The sequence below is a fragment of the Alosa pseudoharengus genome, unplaced genomic scaffold (genome assembly GCF_046254945.1).
Source record: "Alosa pseudoharengus isolate Yale_2024_CS ecotype anadromous, Long Island Sound unplaced genomic scaffold, YU_APseudo_1.1 YU_APseudo_1.1_scf_11, whole genome shotgun sequence".
Classification (NCBI taxonomy): Eukaryota; Metazoa; Chordata; class Actinopteri; order Clupeiformes; family Clupeidae; genus Alosa; species Alosa pseudoharengus.
In genome coordinates, this window is record NW_027468576.1 from 38,647,407 (window position 1) to 38,657,857 (window position 10,451).

Here is a 10,451-nt window from a genome sequence, read left to right on the forward strand (position 1 = left end):
AATTGCTACTAAAGAAAGACCACTTGCCTTGTGTTGTGTTTGAAGTTCCGTGGAGCTAGCGACAGTAAGCGACAGTAGGCTACGCTTAGAGGAAAAGTTTACAGTAGGACAACTGAGGACCTGTTCGTTAACTTCTACTTCGGCAGAAGTCATTTTGGTACCATATTGACAATTATTAATCAACAGATGATTCCCCGGGGCAAAGACTTTTTAGTGCGGATATCCTTTTACTGGAAGCCTTTTTTCAAAGGAAGGTTTCTGCTTGTGACCAACACGCTAAGTGGTGGGGTTATGCTTTCATTTGGAGACATCATTCAGCAGAGCCGAGAAATACGAAAGTCACCTGGCAAAACTCGAGACTGGCACCGAACAGGTAAAGTGAAGCAAAGTTTTGTGTTAAGTCATGTCTGGTTTAGTTGGGTTCGGTTCACATCAAGATTTTGTTTTGGGCAAACCATGAACTCTCGTACGAAACTGCAGCAGCAACTTGTTTTCGTGGCGACCAAGTAAATCATTAACTGTCAGAGGTTGTTGCAACGTTACTTGCTTACACGACAGTCCGATGTATCAAATCTCCAGCACTGTTAACTGTGGTAATGCTTCTTCACAGCACGGATGGCTATCGTTGGGAGTTCGATGGGACCCTTTCTTCATTACTGGTATTTATGGCTTGACAAGATATATGTCGGGAAAGCTGTTAAGACTGTCGCAAAGAAGGTTTTGGTTGACCAGCTAGTTGCATCACCAATTCTTGGGGCATGGTACTTCTTAGGTGAGTTCACAGCATCATCTACCTAGGCTAGTTAGTAACCACCAGTAGCCAGAAAGTTCTAGATGTAGAAACTTCATGATTATCTGCATTGTTGACTTTTTAGACCTTTATATTGACATAAAACTTAATAACTACATCCGACTTCATGATGTTAGTTGTTGCACTAAACTAAATTCTCCTAAACTACTACCACTATTAACCACTCACACTAAGTAAATTGCATGCTTTTATATGTACTCAGACGAAGTCTAATAGTAAGTTGCATGATCTTCTGTCCCAGGCATGAGTGCTCTGGAGGGACACGGGGTGATGAAAGGCTGCACAGAATTCGCGGAGAAGTTCTGGGAGTTCTATAAGGTCAGGACTAAAGTGTGTTTTTCTGATTTAACAGACTGGGCCGGGCCCTAATTCAAAAGGCGGGCAAGTGTAAAGTATATCAACAAGCAACGTTCTCATGCATGAACTATAGCTATCATGTTATCATGTGCATGTGGGGGTATTGAGTGGACTCATCAGTGTTAAGGTCTTACCTAGGGCATTAGATTAGCAAATTGATTTTGCCTTGTTATTAAGATAGCTTTAGTTAGACTTTAGACTTAGTCTAGTTATTAAGATAGCTTTAGTTAGACTTTAGACTTAGTCTAGTTATTAAGATAGCTTTAGTTAGACTTTAGACTTAGCACTTTGCCCAGCATTCAAATGAGTGCCCACTGAGTTTCTTGAGTTGTTTGCAAAAGAAAGAAGTACGTTAAACCAAGTGAGTGAAAGAAAGGAACAATCTCCTCCGTGTTTTCTGCCCACAGGCTGACTGGTGCGTCTGGCCTGCCGCACAGATGATCAACTTCTACTTCCTGCCCTCGCAATTTCGTGTTGTTTATGTGAACACCGTTACTCTGGGGTGGGATACCTATCTGTCTTATCTGAAGCACAGAGTAAGTACACATAATCCGTAGTCATCCACCAATCTCCCTGCTTTGCATAGGGTCTGTACAAAACGGGGGAAATGCTGCAGCATGCACAAGAACAGGGCAGTATTCAAACCGATACAGACAAGGTCACCACGACAGTTACAACGTGCTCTGACAGACTTTTTGAGAGGTTTGAGAGTAGCGCAAACTGGCAAGTCATAAGTTCACTGTTACTATGTACCTAGCTCAGGGACAATATGGTGGCAGCTACTGAGATCGAACTCACAACCTGGTGCTCGACTCAAAGACACGGGTCACAGATGAGACCACTAGACAAACTGCCACCGTTTCAAAGTTTTAAAAAAGTACTGTATTGTAACTCGTGTTCACACAGACGACGGGACACGGAGACGAGATGTTGATGGTGGAGCCGTCAGCAGAGACGAGTCTGGAGGCAGAGACGCCACCGCTCACGGAGAAACTCAGTCTGGGGGCAGAGACGCCACCGCTCGCCGAGAAACTCAGTCTGGGGGCAGAGACGCCACCACTCACGGAGAAACTCTAGAACTGGAACACTGATCACAGAGTTCTCTAGAGCCGGAACTGCACTGTCGGAACACATAGCGGACCTGAGCAGAGCTGTGCCAGGGCTGCACCGTAGTGGGTCGGATGCTCTACACTGCCACCTGCTGTCCGATGGGTTTCTCTCATCTCTCTGGTTATAATCATCATGTCTGCTTTGCAGCTTATGCCCCACATCTGAATTGCTCCAAATGACATTGTGGATTGTTGATTGGATGAACTTTGTAAAATTGCTACAGTTCTGTTCTGTAGGACACCTTGTGCATCCCTGTTTGGGGCTTTATGGGGTAAGTGTGAATGTATAGTATAAGTATATATACTCTTTTGATCCCGTGAGGGAAATTTGGTCTCTGCATTTATCCCAATCCGTGAATTAGTGAAACACACACAGCACACAGCGTACACACAGTGAGGTGAAGCACACACTAATCCCGGCGCAGTGAGCTGCCTGCAACAACAGCGGCGCTCGGGGAGCAGTGAGGGGTTAGGTGCCTTGCTCGAGGGCACTTCATCCGTGCCTACTGGTCGGGGTTCGAACTGGCAACCTTCCAGTTACAGGTCCAAAGTGCTAACCAGTAGGCCACGGCTGCCGTGTTCATGACCCAAACAGAGGGTTAAGGGTCCTGTGGTCTCTGTCAGTAAGCCCAGAGAATGTCTAATGAGGGGAGAACCGCCACTCTCGGGAAACTTCCGGTTTCTGAACTGGTTGCAGTTCCTTTTCTGGTTCCACATGAGGGCGCTCACGAATAAGTGCAGAATGAATGGAGGCCTATGGAGCTGTACCACTCAAATCCACTTGTCTCGGGATATAATTTTTTGCCCAGAAATTCGTATGTTTCAGTCGAAAGAGGAGGCAGAGAAAATACAAACCGCTGAGTATTATATTTTTTGAGTCACTTATTTGTTCTAAAAAAGCCTTTCAAATGTGTCAATGACGTCATTCATTAGCAGAAAGCTAGTGTGTTGTGGGCAACAACGACCCAACCTGTAAGAAATCGAAAGGACGTGACTACTCGTTTATTCAACTTTTGACCTATAATCCATATTGAGCTTGCAGAAACCAAAATCAAATATTCAATTTCTCAACGACAACCAGGTGAAAAAGACACATTTAGCCGTCTAGCTCCATAGACCCCCATTGTTTTTGCACTTATTTGTGATCGCCCCTAGCGGAACTGCAACAGATTGCAGGTACAATGGAGTTAATAGGGAGTGATCCGGCTCTCCGTAAACGGGCTCTGGACCCTCTCTCTAACCCTTTGAACTAGATTCTGTGGGCGTTGCAGTGTTTTCTTCCTAGTAAATTACACAGGAAGGATGAACGTGTGTTGTGGGCAAACCCATATCTAGACGCCCATCTAGGCCAAACAAAAAACAACATCCTTTCCAATAGCAGAGCAGAGTGTTTAAACTATGTGATGTTGAAATTGTGCCGATAAATAATCCTTCTATTTAAAATGACACCTGACACCAGGGACACAGTCAAGGCTTAAAGGTATTTAAGCATAAATAATGTATTGTAAACAATGTGATGTTTGAAGTATGTGTACTTTTTTCATTTGATGAAGGTTACAATTATCACCTAAATCTATTATCAAGAACAAAAGATGTTCCAGCATACAAATTGATTTGTTACTACAGAAAATGACTGTAAATGCCTTGTGTTACACTCAGTGTGTAAGAGTACTGGGAAGCACAAAACCGCTGTGCCTATTTGATTATCACTGTTGATTCTGCCGTCAGAGTAAAATCATCAGCTTTCTCCCAGTGTTTCACACTGCCATGTTTGCACTCCAACAACTCTATTGTAAAGGTCTGATGTTACTGACCAATACACCCCATGCTGCTGAAGTTCTGTTCTCCTGACCTCTGCTGAGCCTTGATTAAGCATGACCACCAATGTGCAGTGGTACTGTACAAAATGATTGTATTTTGACTGTTATTCTGTTTGTAATACATTTTCATTCACTGCTGGACATTTTAAATGTTTGTGCTAGTTCTACTTACTTATTAGTTTGTTTGGCTGATTTATGAATCTTGGATAAAATTTCCCCAGTTATAAAATGCTAAACAGCTGTTAATAATTCTTATTCATAGTGGGTTTGTAAAGATGTGTGTTTTATTGTATTGTCTCAAGTCTTGTGGGTAAAAACCTGTTGGATAGCATTTTCTGAGATGAGAATTCGCAAATAACTGTAGTGTTGCCTTCCAATCAGCATCGATTTGTATAAAGTTTTGATAGCTCCGTCAAATCAACTTGAGTTATTAAGTTTCCACAGTCCTATCATCTCTCTTTGTAGGCACTCAATGAAACACATGAAGCAGTTTTGTTGTATAAATTCTGCCTAATTAAACAGTGTGTGCGTGCCTCAGCTGCTGCGGTTGGGTCAAACGTTCCTGTTTACTCTGTTCTCATCAAGCCAGATATATAGGTACCGCTACAGGTTGGCCCCGCCCCACCTTCACATCAACATCCTGCTTTCAAGGATGTGGGCTGCGTGATTACACAGAGATCGCTCGCAGGCCACTATTGTTTCCTGTCATTCGCGTCCTGCGCCATGGCAAGAGCGCTTCCCATCACGGCGCTTCTCCTGCTCCTGCTCACAGGACTCTGTCACTCACAAGGTAAGGACGCGCTGTCACTCACAAGGTAAGGGCACGCTGTCTCCGTCACTCACAAAGTAAGGACACGCTGTCTCATGTGAAGTATTGTGTGCTCCTGATGTCTGAGCTACGGTTTCAGATGCAAAACAGCTGCAGATGAATGTCTTGTGTCAATATAATAAAGTTCTGAGTGCACACTGAGCTGTTAATAGTTCCTGATGGTTGAAATGTTTGTAGGCAGCAAATAGGGTTCCAAATGGAATTGTCTGTTTTGGTCAAACTTGATATAAGGACAGAGAAAAAGAAAGTGTTTGGTTCAAAGACTATCTTACAGTGACAGGGTAGCCCACACACTCACTATGCGGTTATGAACATGCAACACCAACAGGAGGACAGAAGGTGTGTGTGTGTGTTGTTGGTAGGAAGTTGGGCACGTTGGCAAAGATTGACTGAAGCCCAAACACACAGCGTCAGTTTTGCTTTGTTGACAGAGGCCAATGCAACACACCCATCATTGTGATACGGCTCAGTCATAATCTGTAGTGGAGCACATGACAACTACAAGTTGTGAAAGTGTAGGACAAAACAGGACGTTCACTTTTAATCTCACTCTCAATGTGTGAGAGTTGGCAGCTCTGTATTATAGTGGTCACACGGGCATACCATGCATTATATCAACTGTTTATTTAAAATGTAAATTATTGCGAAGGTGCAGTCCAGTGCAAAGTCTTACAAAGTTTACAAGTAACAGCACATTAAGTGCAGTACATTGAGACACAGGCACAAGGTCTTTGAGTGTGTGTGTGTGTGTGGTAACTGGGCCACACTGGCCAGACACTGCACATGTACTGACTGTGCTAAACAGATGTGTGTGTGTGTGTGTGTGAGAAACTGCACATGCACTGACTGTGCTAAACAGATGCATTTGCATGAATAAACCAATGTGGTAAAGAGAACATCCCCAAGGTTCACCTGCAGACTACCTGTACCTGAAGAGGCCCACTGCATTTGCAGAAGTCAGCACAGCAAGGTGCTTAACACAATACACAAAACGTTTTCAGGCGCTGTGCCAGAATTCAGGCGTGGGCCAGGCCATTTACGTCATTTATTTGAAAATAGGCAATTACATATGACTGTAAGTGTTTGTTAACTTTAGGCACAGACATTTTCCTTGCTTTAAGACCTGAAAAGATTCCTGATGGAGCTATGCCGGGAGAGCAGATGAAGTTTCTGTGGAAATGACGGAGGTGGACAAGTCCTACCAAATATCTGTGCCAGCCATTCATTTAAACCAGCTGATTCTAATTAGCACAACTCCTCAGCCAGGTGCACCAGGTAGACCCAATACACTGTTGGACTTTACTTTCTGAAGCTGGACCTTAGCCTGGCAAAAGCAAGACTCATTCACAAAGTGCATAGAGTCTGGTCACTCATGATTGGAATTTGTGTACAAGAACTTTTAAATATTGGTCCGGCCAATCCAATCACATTGATCAATCAGAGATTCCTAACGTTACCTCCTACTTCGCCAAAACTTTACAAACTGACAAAAAAACAGCATTGGCAATCAGAAAACAATGTGTGTGGGACTATAGCTTTGCTGTAAATACATTTCTGCATTTTAAATATTTGCAGATCTTGTTCCTGCCATTTACCATAGCCCTTTTGGTTTCGTCACTTCCTGTCGTTGCTGATTGGGCAGGTAGTGTAACCAATGGAAACGTTAGTGAACTATTGTCAAAGATAATTGAATGCGTAGTAAGATGGGTCGTCCTAGTTCATGTCTATGAGGGCAAAGTGGAGTTCAGCCAGAGATGGGCTCTGGTTCAGTTCCCGCCTGCACAGGGGCGTGTCACTGACGTATGACTTACGTTTGAACGCCTCGGTTCCACGCCAGACAAGCCGGAGTACAAAATAAACTTGGTGTACACCTTCATTAATGTTGATTTTCTCCCGACTGGAGGGTCATACTATCACGACATTCTACTGAAATAGGGAGGAGGGTTTGGAGATCATGATACCGTGTCCGAAATGTGCATCCATTGCTCAGAAAAATAAGGCTTTGACAAATTCTGGGAAATTCTTGGATTCTGCCATAGACCTCAATGTTAAAAAGAGAGCCCGATCACTGCATAAATGTGCGGGGGCGTGTACTGCTACCCTATTTGCATAAATTTCCAGGGACAGGAAATGGCCTCTCATGAAGTATCTTCGTAATCAACCATCTTTGCTATTGTGTTCTAGAGTAGACTAGGGCAATTCCATGCAAAGGTCATCCTTACCATGGAAAAAAAAAGTTGTGCATACGCAAATAGAACTGTTGTTAAAATCTTCATTTAGGTCTATATTTTATTGTTTGTAACTGATCTGATTGAATTTGATGGATAATTACACCCTTTTTACATCATAAATATGGTGTGCAACCATACAGAAACAACATTTTTCACATGGTAATATTATACATATTTAAAGGTGGATAAATGGACCCAAGGTTCAAACAAATTGTGCCATTTGACAAATTCCAGAGTGACAAGGGAATGGTAGAGCAATGTCTATGCTCAGCTTGCCTTTAAGAGCACAACTCCTTACATTTGTAAGGCTTTTGTTTTTAAGTCAACAAGTTCCATGGCCATGTCACATCCATAACGTTTTATAGGAAAAGTTTATGCTACACATACAGTGTTGATGCGACAATGTCCATAGTGTCTGTGCAAAGCTGATTTATATCAATGTAAAGTGTGATGACCAAATTGTGCCACTTTCTTGCTTTTAAAACCTTTAATGGTGCGTTATGGATGTGACGTTATGGATGTTACATAATGTGAATTTACAAGACTGGAGACTTTATTATACCTCAAAGCCGATAAAAAGTCTGTTCTGGTGGCATGTCAGTTTCAACGCATTTCATAGTGTTTACAATTGACATTTCAAAGATTATTAGGTTGATCAAAACCACAGGGAGGCCTTGCCTAACCATTAGCAAAACAAACATAATATTAAAATACCTCCAGTGATTAGCCTAGCCATAGCCTATTTTCAAGTGGCCTAATAACGAAAATCTGAGCGATTATCTTCCTGTAACTGTCATACTGTTGTTGTACAGTAACTGGATTATCGTGTTAGCTGGTGAAGATGGCCGACTTTGCAGCTGGAGTTAACATAGCAACCTCCTTCTGTTGCAGATCTGTTCAGCCTGCCGTTCACGTCTGCTTAACACAGTTTAATTTTAAATGTGACGCGATATGCCAGCATTTGAAGTGTCAGGTCCTCTGTAGCTAATACCCACAGAGTAACATAAGTAACGGCAGCAATAAACTAGATGTACCGCATAGCGGTACAAAATATGACCGCCTCTCAGTCCTGCATATTCTCTTCGCAAAAATAAATCACGCTTGTCAATTTGTCTCCATTTCCTACTCCTGCAACTCATGTGCATGTAAATGAGTGTGTGCATATGTTAGTTTGCTTTTGTTTATAAGTGTGTGTGTGTGTGTGTGTGTGTGTGTGTGCATGTGCGTATGCGTGCCTGTGTTTGTGTGTTTATGTGTGTGTGTGTGCGTGTGTGTGTTGGCATGCGCACATGCGTATGCGTGCCTGTGTGTGTGTGTTTATGTGTCTGCATTCATGTGTGTGTGTGTGTGTGTGTGTGCTTGCCTGTCTGTATGTGTGCGACTGTGCGTGCGTGTGTGTGTGTGTGTGTGTGTGTGTGCATGTGCGCGTGCATGTACTTTATGTGTGCAAATCACAAATGAGTGGGTATGGGTTAGGTTGATGCGGGCTCTTGAGACTAACATACCATAAATATTTTGTCATCTTGGGTGCAACGGTTCAGGTAGGGCTAGTTATTTAGGGGGGTGGCCACCAAGTTTCATGTTCCCTGGTGTTTCAGTAATCCGGGAATCACTGACCAAAATTGATGACGGTAAAATAAAAAAATAAAATTATTTTTTATATTTTAAATGACTTGTTGTCCTGATTATTCCTGTGTCTCTTAGTGGGCACTGAGGAAGCAATAATTTCATCGCTAGTTTGTCATGATTACTATTTCAATTGTTTCATATCAAAATTCACTACTTAATTATGTGTTTTATGTAGTTTGTCGAGGACTGGTTCAGACACGTCACATCCATAACGTGAAACCGTCACATCCATAACGCCAGTTTTTCCTACATAATGCATTACGAAAATGACGCATTGTTTCAAAAACACACTTTTTGTGTTCATTCAAGTCTCCTTCATGCTACATATATCATAGTTTCGGCAGTTTCCTTCAAAATTCACAGAGTTTGTAGAAAACCTGTAATCTCTCACAAAAGTGTGTCCATTTCATGTCACATCCATAACGCTGATAAAATGCTTTGTATTCTTAGGATGAAATTGATTATATGAAATTTGAGGATTTCTCAGTATTCAGAGGACAGAGGTTACATTAAAAGTTATGCAAATTAATTCACTGATACTAATTTTGCCCCCACTCTAAGGCATTTTGTTTACCAATATGAGTCCAATTGTCACATCCATAATGCTGGAACTGCCCACTAGTCTCTTCCTGAAAGGAGATCTATAGAAGGCGTGGCCAGGCTAGGACTTTTCCACTTCTGGTAAATGATTAATAGGCTGCTCTTATCTATACCACAGGAGCGACATCATCAATAAAGCCACCTGTGGCGTCAACACTCACAGCAACCCCGTCATCAACAAGAACAGTATCTACATCATCATCAACAACAACAACAACATCAGCAGCAGGATCTACAGGCAAACCTATCACTGTCTCATCTACAGCTGCCGCAGCAGCACAAAGTCCCACAGGGTCCCCATCCACAAGTAAAACCACAGAGGATAGAAATGAGTCCACAGAGTCCAGATCCACAGCAGCTAATGCTGTCAGTGCTACTGTGCCCACTCACACCTCCAATGCCACTCAAGATGGAACTACACCCAAACAAGAAGTTAATGGAACTGCACCCAGTCAAAATGACACCGGTACAACTACACCCAGTCAAGATGGAACTACCCCACATTCAACCAACTCTACGACCCCCAGTATGAGCACCACACTTGGACCTTACAACTCAAGCTCAACCACAAGCACAGGTTGGTGATCACGAATCCCTCATCTGAAACCAGCAGAAGTGTTTTTGGAGACGCAGTATCGACTGTGCCTCGCATTTAATATCTATGCTCATTTAACTGTGCTCATTTAATACCTGTTTTCATTTAATACCTATGCTCATTTAATACCTGTGCTCATTTAATACCTGTGCTCATTTAATACCTGTGTTCATTTAATACCTGTGCTCATTTAATACCTGTGTTCATTTAATACCTGTGCTCATTTAATACCTGTGTTCATTTAATACCTGTGTTCATTTATCACCTGTGTTCATTTATTACCTGTGTTCGTGTATCACCTGTGCTCAGTAGGTCCTACTTGCCCTGTTGTAGGGCTTGTTTACTTTGACGACTTGTTCAGTATTTTAGGGTGTTTACTGTGAGTGTGTTTGTTTACGCTGGGTATTTGTTGTTTGTGTTGTTTAGCTATTCTGGGTGGTGTCGTGAAGGGCTTGTCCAAGAGTCCTGGG

General features: G+C 42.6%; 2 protein-coding genes across 2 annotated transcripts in view; both read left to right on the plus strand.

Moving 5' to 3' along the window:
• Window positions 1-32: 32 nt before the first annotated feature.
• Window positions 33-4,268, plus strand: LOC143117409 (mpv17-like protein 2). Its single transcript, XM_076279112.1, has 5 exons — window positions 33-373; window positions 611-772; window positions 1,053-1,129; window positions 1,576-1,704; window positions 2,075-4,268. Exons 1-5 carry the CDS (start codon window positions 187-189, stop codon window positions 2,243-2,245), a joined length of 726 nt encoding a protein of 241 aa, XP_076135227.1. The 5' UTR covers window positions 33-186; the 3' UTR covers window positions 2,246-4,268.
• cist1 (colon, intestine and stomach enriched 1) overlaps window positions 3,667-10,451 on the plus strand; it is an 8,319-nt gene continuing 1,534 nt past the window's right edge. Inside the window, exons 1-4 of the mRNA XM_076279111.1 lie at window positions 3,667-3,757; window positions 4,683-4,887; window positions 9,505-9,963; window positions 10,408-10,451. The exon at window positions 10,408-10,451 is cut by the window's right edge and continues 117 nt beyond it. Coding sequence (XP_076135226.1) covers window positions 4,821-4,887; window positions 9,505-9,963; window positions 10,408-10,451 — 570 coding nt within the window. The 5' untranslated portion in view covers window positions 3,667-3,757; window positions 4,683-4,820. The remainder of the gene's footprint in view (window positions 3,758-4,682; window positions 4,888-9,504; window positions 9,964-10,407) is intronic.